Source organism: Ceratotherium simum, chromosome 10 (assembly GCF_057802395.1).
Source record: "Ceratotherium simum simum isolate JZ-2026a chromosome 10, ASM5780239v1, whole genome shotgun sequence".
NCBI classification, from domain to species: domain Eukaryota; kingdom Metazoa; phylum Chordata; class Mammalia; order Perissodactyla; family Rhinocerotidae; genus Ceratotherium; species Ceratotherium simum.
Window position 1 is genome coordinate 1,038,453 of NC_141909.1, and position 17,482 is coordinate 1,055,934.

A 17,482-nucleotide genomic window follows, 5' to 3' on the forward strand; every position below is an offset into this window, starting at 1 on the left:
AGATGACCCTTCTCCCGAGCACCAGAGGGGGCACCGCCCACGAGAGGGCTGTGGGCGAGGGTCACAAGCCGTGGCCTCTGAGCCGTCACACCGGGGAAAGCAAGAGTGTTGTCTGAGGCCAGAGTGGGCCGCGGGGGACCTCTGGGTGGTGCCTGGGCGGGGCGGGGTATGAGGCCGCAGGTTCAGCTACACCCCGTGGGAATCTTCACAATTTTTTGGAAAACTCAGGAAGGCTCACAAAGTGAGATCCTCTCTGTGAACTCGAGACCCTCAACCTGAGCAGAGGCGTCTTTGGGCTTCCTCGGGGAAGGGGGGCTTTATCCTCGGAATGTGAGGGGCAAGACAGGAGAAGGCCCGACTTCTGATATGAAGCCTGACCCCGCCTGTCTGTAGGACTGGTCGACTCCCCGTGAAATCAGGTCAGATGGGATCCTGCAGCTGCCACGTTCCGCGTGTTCACCGAGAAGTGTCGGGATAAACCAGTGAAGTGGGCAGGGGCCGGTGCTGCAGGGGCCCAGGGACAGGGTGTCCTGCAGTCTACACAGCTCCGGGTAATAAAGCCCAACCCAACCCCAATGCCGGCTAGGGGTGGGCAGCCTCTAACCAGTGGCCAGCGGGCAGTTCTGTAGGTTCTGGGCAGACCTGGCGTGAGGAGGTGACTGAGAAGCATGCCATCCTCACAGTGTGTGTCACCACAGCATCACGCTTTTGAACGAAACAACGAATTGCTCTGGCCAGTAGAGACCTATTTCCTGTGCATCTTAGATGACGGGTCATGGCAGGACAGACGGGTCCTAACTGATGGGTACATGGATGCCAGGCTACGTGCAGAAGGCTGGGCCACTCTACCTCGTAAACCAAAAGGCGTCGGATCGCTCTTTACTTCATGTCGCTTAGCTTTTTTGTCAGGACTGGTGGGAGATGCTGCAGGAGGGGGAAGAGGCACAAATAGAACAGGAGAGAGAGAGTGAGGAGTTGCACACAGAGCGCCGGGCAGCCGCGAGGAACACTGAGCTCATGCCGGGATGGGACACACGCATCCGATGGGCGATTTCCACTGATTCAAAAAGTAGCTGCCTGGGAAGAAAACTCAGCCGGCAGAGGGACCCCACAGAGAAGCAGAGGCCCAGGGGACTCAGAGGAGACCGGTGTGCGGTTGGTGGGCAATCGTACGATCATTGTACGGGCCGCGTCTAGTGCGTTTTCTGAGCTCTGCGTTAAGTATGCGTAGCATGCATACTTTCCATACTTAGCAAACCCAACAGTACCAGAATTTGTCCTCCCTTTTTTTGTAAAAAGTCTGAGGCCAACTTAAAAGCATTGTATAAATTGAGAAAAAACCCTCCAACTTTGGACCAATGACGAGAACCCTAGAAGACACTGGCTCTTAGCATCTGGAGGGGGTCCTGTGATGACCCGCCTGGAACGTCAGGGCCTGCCTCATACCCCACGTAGTTACGGCCCAGGAGCACCCAGAGGCGGCTGAGCTCTCAGGATCTCCACCCAAGGGACCCTTCACCCACCCTCGCACCAGCAGAGGCCTCTAGAAGGCAGTGACACCAGCACTTCAGCCCTCGGGCAGAAGGAAGGTTACAGCCCGCAGGGGCCTGACCTGAGGAAGAAGCAAAAAAGTGGGAGGAGTTGGACCACAACGCAGCGACAAACCCTATTTCTGGGCAAGGCTCCTTCAGGGAAGTTGCCGCCCCCTTCCAAAGAAAAGGCCGGAGAAGAGAGCTCCGGCCACGTGGATGACAGACATCAGCGTCGGTACGACGGTGATTCAGTGGAAAAACGCTGACCGCTGCCCCTGTGATGCAAGAGGCATACGCCCCCAAGACTGTCCACACAAATGGCCACCACACGAATGGATGACAGACACGCCTCCAGGGCGAGGGACACGTGCCCTTTACCTTTCTGACCTTTGAGGTTAGCCAAGCCCTGCAGGGCAAAGCGCTGTCTGGAAAGGGCAGAGCTTTCTGAGGTAGAGCTAGAGACCGTGTCATCTACGAAGGAAGAGAGGGGGCAGCGTCGGGGCATCCGCAACCCAAGGCAGCTCTGGGAGGGCACATGCCAGGCCACGCCGGGCTCATCTCCGGGGCTGGTTTTCAGAACAGGGCGCACACGGACCGTGAGGAGGAGGGTTCCTGTGGGTGCTCCCCGTGCTCCGCGCAAGGCGGGTGGGGACCCCTGACTCTTGCAGAGGCTGCCTTGTGCCGGCAGGAGGCTGTGCATCCCGCCATGCCCGCCAGTGGACACCCACCGTGTGGCCCCGGCTCCGCCCCGGCTCGCTCACTGCACACACCCACCTCTGCCCTTTTCCGGGGGCTTTGGCGATGATGCTGAGCTCACATATCCTTCCAGACTTAGGGGGTCAGTTTTTCTTTCTTCCAGCTTTTTGATGTTTCTTGTGTTCCCTTTCATGGGACTAATGACATCAGACACATCGAAAAAGAAATAATAAGCTGTCTGGTTAGTTTTTCAAAACCCTCCCTGAGGACCTGAGGCATCGAGACATCCTGCATTCCCATCCAGCCCTTAGAGCAGCGTGTCCCAGCTGCAGAGGCCCGCACCTCCAGACTGAGCCCAAAGGGAACCAAACGCAAACAAAACCCCTGCCTAGCTATTAAGCACGAGGTGGGATTTTTTTTTGGGGGGGTCTTACTCTTTTAAAACTACTGTTCTGTGGATTATTTATTAAGACCACATCCTGTTCCATGAACGATTACACGTGGCTTATATAGCAAACAAGAGCAATAAAGTAAAAAAATCGACGGAATCAGTAGAATAACAAAGAAAAACAAGGGCACTGAAGCCAGTGTGCAGGCCAGTGTCTGGACCGCGTGCCTGTGAGGGGGGCCTCGGGCCCTGAGCCTCTGCACTACGGCCCCTGCCTGAGGCGCTACCATCACCGAGATGCTGGCGATCAACTGCTCTCTGGGGCAGCCACACATCAGGCGCGGACAGTAACGGGAAATAACCCACAGAAGGGAAACAGAGCCGTGAGGACTGGTCTCTGCCTGGGCGTGTGGCCAGAGACACTCATCCTTGGAGCCGACCCACTGGGCCTGACCCACCCCATGCAATCCCAGAGGGCGAGCACTCCGGGGCTGTGGGCAAGCTCCAAGTCGCCCCGAACACCGGGAGAGTCAGGAGGCAGGCCCAGGAGGCTCGCGGCCGTGCAAACCCCCCGTCAGTCCTCCTGCCATGGTAGGGTCTCAGCGGGCGCCTCCTCACCTGATGCTGGACGCCGCGGGCAGAGGCAGGCTCTGGGACTGCTCCAGCGCCCGGTGCTGGCTGGCTTCTGCGAGGAGGGAGACAAACAAGAGCCAGCGTGGTGAAGCCCCTGAACTGAGCACCTGCACCGCCCAACACTGCGGCCGACCGTTCAGAGCTGGGAGGCTGCTCTGAACATATGTGACCACATCCCCGGAGCAAAAGCCGAGAGACAGTCACGGCCAAAGACATTCTTACCTCTGAAAGCCTGCAGCTGGCTGGTCAGCAATTTCCGAATTTCGTTCACCCACGCTGCTTTAATTTCAGGAGTTGGCGCCTACCCCCCAAAAGAAACGCCAGGTGAGCACCTCGGCTCCCTGGAGACACAGGCTTGGGTGCTTCATGCCTGGAACTTCCAAGGACAGTCCCAGGAATCCACATGAGAGCAGCGCACGTGAGAAAGGAGAGGGGCTGAACCGCCACAGGTCCCCTTGCTTCAGGGCGCCCCCACGGCAAGGGCATGATGGAAGGGCCCGTGCGGTGGCTGGCACTTAGGGCCCTGCAACACAGCCGCAGGCTGACCACAGGCCAATTCCCTTGCAAAGCGCTGACGCCTGACTCACTGGGAAACCCTGTGGCATAAACTGCCCCCAGGAGTAAGTCTCCCAGGGACGTGGCCCTGACGGCGTTTTAGTCACAAGGATGACGGGAGTCTGAAATCCCGAAAGCAGGCTCTAAGCTTCCAGGGTGAGGCAGACGACCAGGAGGGTGAACTACCGCCAGGGCTGCTGACCTGCCTCAGTCAATGCCTGGGCCTGAGGGCAGCAGGGCTCTGAAGACGCTGAGCCTGCGGAAAGCCAGGTCCGCCAGCGTCCTGCAGTTCCCAGGGGTCTGGTGGCCGAGCCAGTGCCCGAGTGGGGCCCACGTCCTCGCCTTGGCTCCGTGGGGCCTGTGGGCCTGGCCCTGCTGGCGTGGGGGCCGTGAGTTGTGGACAACTAAGTGCAGTGTGCCGGGGCCTCCACGCTGCCGTGGTCTCCGCGTCCCTGCAGGGCAGCCGCGTCGCCCTGGGCCCAACGTTCTGCATGTGTCAGAATGCTGAAGCACAACCAGGACAGCCACAGCCCCTATGCTGGCCGACCCCTCACAGGGCACCTGGGGCCGTGCACCGCTCACGGATGCACTTACAGCTCCACCCACCTCCTGCCCCGCCAGCGCGGTGGGATGTGTGAGGCCTGGAACACACCCCCCCAGGAGACCCGGTCACGTGTGTAAGCATGGCACAGGGGCCGGGGCGACGGGAGCCTGAGCCACCTTCCCCCCAGTGTGCCTTGAGCACCCCTGACTTGCAGGCTCACTGCATGTCACCCTGGGTCCAACTCTGGTTAAAGACGGCCCAGGGCAGCGATCCCAAATGAACAGTGGTGCTCCTGGCCTCCGGGTGATCAAGCTTCATGGAAGATTCTAGACGCCTGCTCTCAATAGGAGCCTTTCACTGGCAATCCCAAGAGGCTTGATGAGTCCCTAATGCCCGGCTCAAGAGACAACAACGGGACCTACCTGTATGATGTAAACCTCCTCCCTGGCGTTGTACCAGATCTCAAACTTCCTCGCGTCCCCTTTCACGTTCTCAGTTATGCCAACCGCCGCCATCTGACAGCACAAATGGGAGACAGGCGTTAGTGTGTAGGATGAGAGCACCCACCTCGCCTCTAAAGGTGTTGGTGCCTACAAAAAACGATGGAAGTTGCTTTGGGTTGGGGGCTAAGGAGGCCCAAATTCCCAGACTCCCACCCAAAGAAAAGAGGCGTGAGCCAGAAGGTGGGAATAGCGGCCGAGGCTCAGTTACCGCCTGGAACAAGTCACCTGTTCTCCTCCTCAGGGCCAGCGCCAGGGAGGTCCCCAGCTGCTGGACCCGCTTTACTCACGTTCAGGGACAGCCTCTAAGTGTGGGACCCCCGTTACTCACGTTGAGGGACAGCCTGTAGCTGTGGGACCCCCTTCCTCAGGTTGTGGGACAGCCTCCAGCTGTAGGACACCCTTACTCACGTTGAGGGACTGCTTGTAGCTGTAGGACGGTGCCTTCTCATAGCCCTCCCCGTTCTCCTCCCTCTTCTTGCAGAAGAGCACGGCCTTCTCGTGCAGGAACAGGTGCCGCTGCATGGGCTTGAACCTGGCCAGGTCCTTCACCTTGGCGTGGCCCCTCTTGTGGTCCGTCCAGACGCTGAAGGAGCCCTGCATCAGCAGCTTCCCCAGGTCGCTCAGGTTCCCCTGAAACGTATGGGGACACGAGGAGCATTAGAACCCAGAGTGAACACGGGGGCCTTCCCTGCATGTCACTGAGTGAAAGGAGCCCGTCTGGGAAGGCTGCATCCTGCAGGTTCCACAGTGTGACGTCTGAAAAAGGCGACACTAGGAGACAGTAAAGGATCAGTCGTTTCCAGGGGTTGGGAAGGAGGGAGGGATGAACAGGCAGAGCATGGAGGATTCTCAGGGCAGTGAGACCACTCTGTAACATACTGTAATGACGGATACACGTCATTATACGTTTGTCCAAACCCACAGAACGTCCAACACAGAGTGAGCCCCGACGTACACTGTGGATTCTGGGTGACGGTGATGTGTCAATGGAGATTCCTCAGATGTGACAAATGTACCTTCTGGTGGGATGCTGACAGTGGGGGAGTCTGTGGGGGGAGGAGGTATATGGGAAATCCTACTTCCCCGCCATTTTGCTCTGTACCTAAAACTGCTCTAAAAATAAAGCCTATTAATTAAAAGAAACAGAGTGAGTGCTGAATGGACTTGTAGAGAAGTAAAAAGAATTAATAAGTTGACCCCATATGGACACACAGAGGGAAAGCAGAAATCAGGCTTTTTTGCCCTGTTGTTACATGTCACCAGCCCACAAGTGGCATCAGAGAAAACATTCACGCCGGCTCCCAAGCAATGCCAACCTCAGGAAAGGGCAGGAGTGGAGAGGCTTCCAGAGCTGCACCTGCGCTGAGGCCCCCGAGGGGTCTCCGGCCCACCCAGACCCCGAGTCAGACGGAGCTGGACCGGATGCAGGCGACACGCATGTGCATGGAAGCTCCCATGCACAGCTCCGCACCAGCGACGGGACAGCCTCAACCCACCCGTCAGCCCCAGCAGCCCTTACGTCATAGCCCGTGATGGCGATGAGGTGCATGGAGTCGTTCACCGCCTTGAGGATGCCCAGGATGGAGCTCAGCGCCTCCTGCAGGTCCTCGGCCCCTGCACAGCTCTTGCTGTATTTCAGCATTTCCTGGGGAGGGGGACCAGGACCCGCTCACACACTCATCTGGACACTGGACCCCCCACTCCCTCGAGAGCTGCTGGAAACCCATGCTCTGTCCCAGAAGTGCAGGCCCCAGGTGGCCCCAACACGGATCCTCAGAGACACCGTGTGGCTCCCTGCACAGTCGCCACACCACACACGCACGTGGACAGGCGGCAGGCCTGCCCAGGGGCCACTGGCCCTCCCACTGCCGTGTAGCCCTGTACCCCACCCACCCACAGCCCAGACAGACACCTGTAGATCAGGGATGTTCAGGGCCTCCCCAGGGTGAGCACCCCTCTTGCAGCTCATGTCTCCCCACTTCTAAATCTGCTACTCTTTCCTTTCAAATTTGACCCCCCAATAAACATCTGATTGTTAAGGGCACACGCTCCATGTCCGTTCACTCGCTCACTCGGGCCTTGGGGAGCTGCCTCTGCCGGGCCCGCAAAGACAACTGGACAGAGGCCGGGCCTTGCCGGGAAGACAGCGTGTGGGGCACAGCCCAGTGTGTGTGGAGATCCCCTCAGGGGGCAGGGTTTGTCTGTTCACTGCTGTGTCCCCGGCCCCCCGACCACGGCCAGCACACGGCAGGCCCTCCACAAAGGTCTGTGAAGAGCCAGGACCCTCACAGAGATGGGAAGAAGGCAGCTCAGAGGCCGCGGGGCTCAGGGAGGGCTGGGGCAGCCGCCGACGCAGAGAGGCGGGGGCGCCGCTGGGAGAGGATGGCAGCTGTGAGGGCAGCCGCAGGGCAGCCGGGCCGGGAGCAAGGCTCTGCTCAGCCGCACCTTGAGCAGCAGCTGGTACTTGGTGATTCTCTGGACCGGTTTCAGCAGGTAGGAGTCCAGACTCAGCTTGTGGTCCAGCTTCCTCTGGCAGTCCTGCACCCAGCAAAACCTCTGGTTTAGACCGCGCTCACTGTCCTCTGAGAGCCAACTGCTCAAGGAAACGCTGCTCTAGGGAGGGTCCCGAAACACACCTGGAAGAAGGGGCAGTCGGAACACTGTCTCCACAGGCTCTCGGAGCGGGGCTTGTTCTGACAGTACTTCTCGTAGATCTGGAACTCCTCCATCTGTCCGGGGACAAAGACGCGTCACAGAGCGCCTCCCCAGCGACAGCCCTCTCAGCACACGGAGGGGCTGGTGCCACTCCCGAGTCACACCCTCCGGACGGGCCCTGCTGCTCGCGATGGGGATCCCGGGTCCTCAGACCCTCACAGCGCAAGGTGTGCGGGGGTCAGGGGCTTCCACCACACGCACTCTCAAAGGCGTGTTACAGGCTGGTTTTTCAAGTGGGACTTCCAGGGTCTTCTGTGGCAGTTTTGCAAATTACACAGGTTATTTCTCCAAATACGACCTGAGCTCTGTGTGTGAGATGCAACTGCCCGAGGACGGCCCAGGGACACAGACGACCGCAGGGGCCTTCATCAACCTGAGCTGGCCCACGGCTGTCGGCCACGAGGTGGATGTGAGAGCAGAGCAGCGGTGCAGGGACGCCTCTCGCTTCTTGACTGCCCTGCATCTCAGTCTGGCTGCTGACAAAGCTGGGCCAGCGTCAGCCTCCCACTCATACCCCGACTACACGTGGAGCAACGCGGACGGGAATCAAGGACGCTCGGCACCTGCCCTAGATCCCCCTGCCCTGCGGGGCCAGTCCCGGTTCACCCCCTCCATCTCAGACGCAGCCCCTCACAGTGGGCAGCCAGGTACGGCCCCACCACAAGCTCACTTCTCAGGGCTGCCTTAGTCCAGACACCCCTTTCATCACATTAGCTCAGGAGAGCTGGCTTTTGCCACAGGACCAACGGACCAAAAATGAACGCAGGGCCAACACAGACTTCCCAAAGAGTCTCCAGAGCCCAGCCCACACAGTGCTCAAACTTGCCCACACATCAGAATCACCCGCAGCCTTGTTACGGAACCCCTGGAGGTTCTGATCCGGCAGGTCCGGGGCGGACCCGGGAACCTGCCTTTCTAGAGAGATCCCAGGATGCTGACACTGCTGGCCAAGGCCCTGCTTGGAGAACCACTGACCTACAGCAGACGGCCCTACCCCAGATCTCAAACAGCACCAAGACGCGCTGCCAACGGCCAGGCCGACTGGAAACAAACATCGCTCCTCTTTTCCTCCCTTCTGCCTCTTGACACCAGTTCATTAGAACAAGTCTCAGCCTCCAGCTTATGACCTAGTCTCATTGCTGTTAGGAAGCTGCATCTTCCCTACTGCTAAACGAGCAGCGCATGGAGATCAGCGTAACAGCGTGCTGGGGCCCGTGCGGAGAAGACAGCGGCCACGTGCATCCCGGCAGCCCCTTCCTGCTCGAGAACTTCTCCACAGACCCCCACCTCAGCTGACCGTCCTGCCCCGGAAGGAGGCAGACGTCTACTATTTCCAAGAGGAAAAAAAAGTAAGGCTCAGAGCGCCCGAATGACTCATCCAACATCGGCTGGTGAGCGAGGGTCTGAACCAGGGCAGGACCAACACAGAACAAAACCCCAGCACGAAGAGCTCAGCTTCAGCCAACACCAAAACTTAGAGGCTTCACAGTTCCGGCATTTCTCAAAGCTTACGTTTTACAGTTTTTCTCTCTTTTGAACTAGTTATTGGGCTTTAGAAAAAATCGCCTTCTTTTGGCCCTACTACAAAGTATCCCGTCATCTCAGCCAAACTGGAAACACATGTACTTTGTAACTTCGGTTAGTTAGAAGGGGAGGGCAATAGAACTTAAAGTCACTATTATTTCAAGTAGTAACTTTAAGGAGTAAGGCACGGCAAAGTACGTATTTAAAGAAATACATACCCTTTCCAGAAAACACCTTCCAACCAGCTCTGGGCAGTCTATGTAATTTTCTAGCTCCCTCAGGAATATTCTAGACAAAGAAAGCTTGCATTAGGTCATACAATAAACAACCAGAATAAGACGACATTTGTAACAAATTAACAGATATCATTTTCCAGACCACTTTCAATCCTAACTCTGGACAGTGTGGGAGGTTCTGTGTGCAAGAACGCGCCATCTGACGTGGGAACCTGCAGCCCACACCTGCGGCTCCCGGGGTCCTGCCTGCACCAAACTCTCAGGGTCGAGCAGACGTGGCCCCCTTGTGGGTCCCTCCATGTTTCTGGTGTTGGTGTTCACGCAGAGGTTAGGAGAGCTCCTTTTTTATCAGCACAGACGTGGGACGAAGAGGCCGTAGGCAGACAGATGGAAGCATCTCGAGGCTCTGAAAGTCCAGCCCCCACACCCGTGTGCCCAGTGTAACGGGGCTCTTGGCTCTGCCTTGGGACCCTCGCCCACGCAGCTCTGCCTCTGGGCCCTGAGCCGAGTTTTCCTCTATGTTTGTTTCCATCTGGGTAAATCCCATCAGGAGGGGAAGCTCCCTGGGGATCAGGTCAGGACACCAGCACTGTAGCGTAGAGACACCGGGGCCCAGCACCAGAGGACTGGCCAAGACCCCAGGCTGGAGCCGAGGATGCTGAGGGACCGAGCCACCTGCTCATCTTAATTCCCAAGAGAAGGCTCCCGGGCAGCGTCCAGCTGCAGACCTGGTGTCTCCTGCATAAAAGGGCGGGTGGGACTTGCTAATGACAGAGGGACTAAAGCATGCGCATGGTCAGACAGAAGTCCCAAGTGCCCCCTGAGGACCAGAGGAGGGTGGGGCCTGAGTCCTGGCCGCGGGCTGCACTGCAGGGGAGGGGGAGGGTTCGCTCACAGCTGCTGTTTTCAGGACACAAAGGCACTGCCGTCTGTCTGTCTGACTGCTTCCATTTGCACTCCACGTCTCCCTGCTCACCTCCCTTCCCTCCAGCTCCCGCAAATTGGGATGAGGAGCCAAGGGTGAGCAGCCCCAGAAGGACCGTCCACACTTTCCTCAAAGCCACGAAGAGGCCACAGAGCACTCTCACGAAGGGAGAACAGGGGGAAAGGAACTTCCAGTGTAGTCTTTTTCCAGAACAGGCTTGGGAACAAAACGGGCCCTGCTAAGTGGTGTGGCCTTCGGTGCCGCCCCAAAGTGCCAAATGCACACACTGGGGGACCAGCTTCTCCTGGCCCAGCAGGACAGGGAGAAGGCCAGAGGGGGCGGCGGCTCCTACTTCCTCGTGCTGTGGACAGAGCGCAGAGGCATCTCCCAGGATATGCCACCAGGAGACGGGTGGTCCATTTGTAACCCACTCACCTGGCTCAGAACTGCCCTGGGCATATCCCATTCCCCCGACCTGAGCCACTGCTCAGGCTGTGTGAGCTTATCCTCCAGAGGGGGAGGAAGGGAAATTCTCCACCAGCAAAGCACAGCCCAGGGGCCGTTTGGGTTTCAGCTCCCGGAAGGTGGCTGCTCTAGAGGCGAGACACGGCCAAGCACGTGTATGACCGGAGGAAGGGCCCAACCTGTTATGAAAGTGGTAAATTTCTTCCATGTTTCCAAATAGAACATCCTTCTTGTTTTGAAGGCCTGTTGAGATGAGATGCGTCATTAACGGGTTATCCATCTCGGCAGCGTAGCCCTGCGGAAGGGGGAAGAGGTCAGGAGGGGAACCCTGACCTGCAGCTGACAGACAAGTGGCCACTGCCCAGGGGGGTAGGGGACACTGTCTCAGGTTTTAGAAAGCAAACCACCTCCTATTTACTCACTGGCCATTTCTAGGATCATCTGGACAAGCACCACAAAATGTGAGTGAATTACAAACAGCACAAGTGTTTGGTGGTGGGGGAGGTTCCATCCCTCTCCCTTTTAACCTTTTTAATTTCAGGTACTTCTGTGAGGGGACAAATCTTATGTGCACACTTTGATGAATTATTTATGTGTCCACAGCCCTCTAGCCCCAGCCCATATCAAGACACAGAACGTTTCAGCACCCAGAAGCCCCACTGAACAACCCAGCAGGCAGGCGGCTGCACTGTGACCTCCCCATCACGACGGCGTGGTCTCCTACACAGGGAACTGCACTCGTCATTGTGTCCTGAGGGTCACCCGTGGTCGCGGGCAGCACCAGCAGGTCTTTCTCCTGCTGTAAACGCTGGCCCCGTGCAAGTCCACCCAAACCTACTGTGCCTCGTCCTGCTGACCGACACTTGAGTTGCGTCCAGTTTGGGCTGTTATGAGTAAAGCTGTGCTTTTCGGTGGACACAGGACCACATGGGGTGGGGACCGCCCCCCCACCCCCGATTTCCCAGCGCGGGGCACCCCGGCGCCCCCAAGCGCAGGCTCACCTCCAAGACACACAGCAGCTCCTCCACGTAGACCCGCTCCGTGTCCAGGAGCTCGTTCATCACGTGCCTGCGGATGGGGCGCGGACTGTTATCCAGGAGCAGAGGCCCGGGCCCAGCTCTGGGCTTTGGGGCCACCTGCACAAAATGACCTCGGTCCCTCAAGCACGTTCCAGCCTCCCTCTCTTCAGGTCACATCTCCAGGTCTTCCCGCCCTCCCAGGCTGCCCGCCTCCTCCCCGGAGGAGCCCCTCCTGCGCATGCGCACATCATGCAGCGATGATCTGGGGAACTACTACGTGCCTGACATGGTGCGGACACCCAGAAGGGGCATGGGCTTGCAAACCGATGGTCAGCTCTCGTTTTATGGACGAGGACCACCTTTTAACCACCTACAACCAAGCTCCCCACCTTAATCCACAGAAAACGGAGCCAAGGGGGTGCTCCTGGTCTGCAACCACGGAGCATCGTCAGTTCTAAACCCGCTGTCAGCGCCTAACAAAGCCTTAGGTCTGCGGTTCAGAGCCTGTGCTCCTAAACAGGGCGGTGGGGGCAGAGGGGCCTCGGGGCCTCCCTCTCACCACCACAAGCTGGAGGTCGGTGCTCCTGTCTGGGAGCACAGAGCACAGGGTATCACGGAGGGGAGGGTCCCCGGGTGGGCACTGAGCTGGCTGTTGAGGGCTGCAGCAGGAGGCTCTCTGAGTGCTGATCTCAGAGTGCATAGACGCAGGAAGGTGGCCAGCGCAGCTGCCTTGTGGGATGGTGAACAGGGCAGCTCAGCTGGAAGGCAGGGGCTCCATGGGGAAGTGACCTCCACCCCTGGGAAAGACGTTGGAAGGGCCATCTCTGTCAGTCTAGAGGTCAGATCTCATCAGCACTTCTGTGAGGGCACAATCCCAGGCACTCTTGGGAGGGGTGGAGGGCACAGGCCCCACGCAGGTACCATGGAAACAGTCCAGGTGTGCAAGAAGAAGGGCCTCAGCCGGGTGTGTGCGTGTGAGTGTGTGTGTGAGTGTGAGTGTATGTGTGTGTGTGTGACGAGCAGGAGGGGACAGATTAAGAAAGAGAAGCATTGCTCAGTGCGTGGAGCTGAGAGGGCCCGGAAAGGCTCCTGGGCGGTGGGGGGGACAAAGTCCACCGAGGAGACGTCTGGGGCGGTTATGCTGCTGACCTGCATGTGCAGCCAAGGGCCTGGACGGGGTGGAACCACACTAGTCTCCTCACCTGGGGCTTCGGGGAAGGGAGAACATGAGCCATTTCAAATTGCCAAAGTCCCCCCCGAGGATCCAGGAGCAAATGTGGCTTTTCTAAGGAAAACCTCAATTCCTCTTCGTTTCAGGTGTGGACACGCCAAATGAACACGTGTGTTCCACCTCCGTACACGCACGAGGCATGCACGGGCATGGACCATGTGATGCCAGCTTTGCTCCCACCTTGCGGCTCTGGGGTAGAAGCCAGCATGTCCTACCAGCCCTGGCTCGTTTATATCAGACTCTCCTGGCCCAAGGCTGAGATCTGGGGGGACCACACTTGTCAGATCTGGACCAGAGCCCCTCAGCGGAGCCTGGGAAGGCCGCCCACCCACCTTCGCAAGATGGCCAGGCTCTCCTCCTCGTCCCCCGTGGAGCTGCCCCGGCCCTGCCGGCCCTCGCTCATTTCACTCTGGGGAGAGAAGAGCACGAAGTCATGCATTGAGCTTTCAGACATGAGCAGGCGCCCCGCCCATCTTGACGTAGGCTCTGGAGCCCAGTCTCCTTTCCCCGAGGCCTCGCAGACCAGGAGGGAGCCAGGCGCAGGGGAGCAGGACCGACGCCCTCCGAGGCATGGCGTGCTGGCCCGGCTGGGTGAGGTGACAGGGAGGGGCGGGCTTCGGGCGGTGCAGGGGCGGGGGCCTCACCTTGGCCCTCCTGTAGGGCCCTCTCCGCAGCGCACTGCCCTCACTGTTCTCTGAACCTCTCCGGATGCCTGGTTCGGAAAGAAGTGGAAAAGGGCGGGTGTAACTTCCCCCCGCACTGCCTGGAGAGGGAAGGAGCGCATCCAGGAGTGTCCAGTATTTTTTTTTTAACTTTCAGAGGGAAAAAGCAAGCAGGCCAGAGAAGGGGGAAGAAGCCCAGTAAAAATAAAGACGAAGGAAAATAGGGTCAGCAGACTAGACGAGTTGGGGGACGAGGGGCCAGGGCTAGCCCGCCGGCAGTCAGCTCACATCCCAGGGGGGCTCCAGCTCCAGGACCCTCCAGTCCAGGCAGTCTCCGAAGGGGCCAGAGAATAAGGTCTCATCAGACCGCACACGCTGGGGTGGGAGCTGGCTCTGCAGGGCTCTGACAGTGACATTGGAAAGTGAAATTTCCCCAAGGAAAATAGCAGGAACTGTCCCAGCCACGGGGACCAAGTGCGTTTGGGGACAGGGAGGTGACAGGAGGGAGTGTCTGGGAACTGGCTCAAGGTTGGCTCGGCCTTAGAGAAGGGCTGCACCCGCCAGGGAGTCAATGTGGGGCCGAGGCTGACCACGGTGCCCAGCGGGCGGGCAGGGGCATTGGCACGTGGCTCTTTAGGGCTCAGGGAGGCTCTGGGCCAAGATCGCAGCTGATGTGAGGAAAACTATTCTGGCGACAGACTGGGGACAGCTAGTCCTCAGGAGTCGGGGAAAACAGGCCCTGGAAAGTCCCCCAACATAGTCCATATTCCAGTGCCTCGGACCACATGCTCTTTACTGCATTCACTCTGCCAGCGCAGCACAGACAAGAGTAAATGAATGGGGGGCCGAGTGCCAATAAAACTTTATTTACAAAATGGGTGATGGCCCCCGGATGCGGGCCCCAGTGGAATGGAAGGAGGGTGGTCCCTGAAGGGACTTGGGGTGTCTGCACATACCTGGGGAAGGACAGGGTGATTTCGTGAGCGCCTCTGGCCGGGGGGCCACCGGCTGCACGGGCCGCATCTGCTTGGCTGCCAGCTTCTTCAGGCTCGCCTGTCTCCGGTGAAACATCTCTTCCATGCTCTCTTGCTTCTGGAAGACCTTCTGCACGTGTTCCTGAAGTGACAGGGTATGAAAGACTAGTTAGCCAGACGCCTTGTAAGCGTCAGAGTCCGCAGTTTGAGAACAGAACCACCACGCGTGCGCTTGGCCTCGGCACGCACAACCTCAGATGTGTGTGCTCCTGACGTGGCACCATCTCCAGTGCAGCAATCCTGTCCCCGCCCCACTCACTGTGGACGGGAGGGTGGGAACCACACCTACGGAATGAGGGACCAGGCCTAGAGGAAAGTCAGCTGGGAGGGAGGGATGTGCGGCCCTCTCTGGGCATCTGAAGGGTGCCGCTGGAAGGACAATATACTTGTGGGTCCCTGGTGGAAGGATCAGGACGGCTGGCTAGGAGCCGGGAGCTGGGTGGAGTCTAGTTTTGGTGCAGTATGGAGAGGAGCACGCAGGAAGCAGGGCCCACGGACACGGCTACTTCACCAGGAATCCGCACCTCCCAGGGAGTGACCCCGAGGGGGCGGGAAGACCACCTTGCGAGGGAGGCCTGGAAATAATTTCTGTATTGAAAGGGAAGCTGAGCCAGATGACCTCCTGCTCGACATCTCTCTCCAACACCCAGATCCTCTACAAATTCATTAAAGGATTCTTGCGAACATCATCCGAGTAACTCCCCACCGTCCAGGACAGGTGAGCTGCAAGGGGGAAGCCCGAGTTGGCTTACCATCAGGTCTTGGGTGAGGATGAGTTCATAGTCCTGGTAAATTTTATGGAGCTCCTGGATCTTATTTTCTGCACCGCTCTCCAAAAACTTCTCGATCTCCTGGAGGGCAGCCTCAGCGCCGTCCTGGGATTGGCACTTGTCCACAGGCTGCGAGGCCAGCAGGTAGATCCCTTCATCACACCACTTCATGGACTGGACACGTGGAACGTAGAGAGGGAGAGAGCGGCGCTGTCAGACGCTCTCCGGGCGTCTCGCGGCTCTGCTGGGGCCTACTGGCTGTCTCCCGCCCGGTCTGCTGACCGCTGCTCTTTGGGAATCTCTGCAGCAGCGTCAGCCCAGTTCTGAGCTACGTCCAGAGGACCCCTCTGGAGGGAACGCAGTGCCGAAAACGCAGTGCCCAGCACATCGCCCGACTGGACTCATTCACAGAGAGGGGCAGGGTGCAGGGGTTAGCTAGATGGTGAGTTCCTGGCCTTTTAAAGAAGTCATGAGTGGTGGCAGGTGAATTCTAGAAAACAGACAACTGCGTCGGTGTGACCGTCTGGGCCACAAGAGAGGCGTTCAGACGGAGGGCATAGGTCAGTCTCCAGTCAGTGACTGAGGTCCACCCACACGGCGAGCTGGCCCCAGGGACCAAGAGTCGGGTCTGCCCGTGGGGCGTGGGGTTGGGGGCCTACCGCCTCCAGGAGGCCGTGCAGCTCCAGCGACTTGCCCAGCAGCCCCCTCCGGCGCCTGACCTCGGCCGCAAACTGGTCGCAGAGGTGCCGGAGCTCGTGGCACTTGGGGCGTATGGAGTCCACCGCGTAGTGCTTGTTGTCGATGAGCCGCTCGCCCTCCAGGGACAGGGTGCGGGCCCGCTCCACGGCTGCCTGCGGGAGAGCCACCCAGACACGCAGCTCAGCTCACGCCTCTCACACATAAGTGGGCGCTATTCCCGCAGGGGATCTGGAGCTGGGGGAGGCGGTGGGGGTGAAGGAGGGGTCAGGGTGGGAGGGGATGGGTGGGGGTGGACCAGGCAGCCGTCCCTCCACCTGTGGATGTCACTCAGGGCTGGGGGCCTCTGCTTGGATGGCAGGACGGCCCGATTCTGGAACCTTCCTAAGCAACATTGGTGATGCCGCGAGAGCGGCCTCACCAGGTGACCCCCGCCCACACCAGTCCCCGTCCCCGTCCTCACACTGGACTTCTCTTCGAAGCCGGCGAGATCCTTCAGGAGGTGCTGCACGTGCGCCAGGCTGTTGCCCACGTCGGTGAAGGTCGCTATCTTCTGGGCCAACCCATCCAAGGCAGCCTTGACCTGGAACAGAGGAGGGGGCGAGAGACCCGGCCCCGCGTCAGGACAGCCACGGCTGAAGGAAAGAACACAAGACACCACCGAAGCCAGGAAGGACGGAGGGCAAACCCAGACCTCCTCTCAGACAAAGAGGACTAAAGGGAAGCTTCCTCGGTTTGGTGAAGAGTATCTACAACAGCCCTACAGCCAAGACTGCAGGTATGATTGGTGAAAACAACGCTTTCCTCCGAGACAGGGAACAAGGCAAGGATGTCCACTCTCACTACTGTCCCTCAAGCGGTGGATGCCTGAGCCAGTGCAATAAGGCAAAAAATCATTAAAAATATTAGGAAACAAATGACATACAGATCAAAAAGGAAGAACTTGAGCTGTCCATTTGCACACGACCTGATCGTCTTTGTAGGAAATCCCAGACACCAAAAAACTACTCCTAGAATAAATGGGTTCAGCAAGGTTTCAGTAGACAAGATAAACATACAAAAACGAACTGTATTTCTATATATAGCAACGAACACATGGACACCATAACTAAAAATACAATACCATTTACAATTGCTTAAAAAAATGAAACACCTAAGTGTAAACCAAACAAAACGTGTACTGAACCGGCAGGCTGAACCCACACCACATCGAGGAAAGAAATCTGAGAAAATCTAAATAAATGGTGAGACACACTGTGTTCATTGGCTGAAGAGTCAACACAGTCAAGATGCTGATTCTCCCGAATATCGTTTAACACAGTTCCTATCAAAACCCCAGCAAAAGTTTTTGTAG

General features: G+C 58.3%; 1 protein-coding gene across 13 annotated transcripts in view; it reads right to left on the bottom strand.

Annotated features, from left to right (window-relative positions):
• MCF2L (MCF.2 cell line derived transforming sequence like) overlaps window positions 1-17,482 on the bottom strand; it is a 184,369-nt gene that overhangs the window by 7,743 nt on the left and 159,144 nt on the right. For 8 of the 13 annotated variants that reach the window (XM_087435823.1, XM_087435820.1, XM_087435829.1 and 5 more), the window contains 18 exons: window positions 16,592-16,711; window positions 16,092-16,283; window positions 15,415-15,606; window positions 14,585-14,744; window positions 13,611-13,678; window positions 13,299-13,375; window positions 11,718-11,784; window positions 10,896-11,011; window positions 9,309-9,378; window positions 7,488-7,580; window positions 7,297-7,389; window positions 6,371-6,496; window positions 5,260-5,481; window positions 4,771-4,863; window positions 3,472-3,550; window positions 3,235-3,301; window positions 2,307-2,425; window positions 850-924 (listed from right to left, as the gene is read on the bottom strand). In XM_087435823.1, coding sequence (XP_087291949.1) covers window positions 850-924; window positions 2,307-2,425; window positions 3,235-3,301; window positions 3,472-3,550; window positions 4,771-4,863; window positions 5,260-5,481; window positions 6,371-6,496; window positions 7,297-7,389; window positions 7,488-7,580; window positions 9,309-9,378; window positions 10,896-11,011; window positions 11,718-11,784; window positions 13,299-13,375; window positions 13,611-13,678; window positions 14,585-14,744; window positions 15,415-15,606; window positions 16,092-16,283; window positions 16,592-16,711 — 2,029 coding nt within the window. The remainder of the gene's footprint in view (window positions 1-849; window positions 925-2,306; window positions 2,426-3,234; window positions 3,302-3,471; window positions 3,551-4,770; window positions 4,864-5,259; window positions 5,482-6,370; window positions 6,497-7,296; window positions 7,390-7,487; window positions 7,581-9,308; window positions 9,379-10,895; window positions 11,012-11,717; window positions 11,785-13,298; window positions 13,376-13,610; window positions 13,679-14,584; window positions 14,745-15,414; window positions 15,607-16,091; window positions 16,284-16,591; window positions 16,712-17,482) is intronic. The other 5 variants (XM_087435822.1, XM_014781877.2, XM_087435827.1 and 2 more) reach the window with 2 other exon arrangements.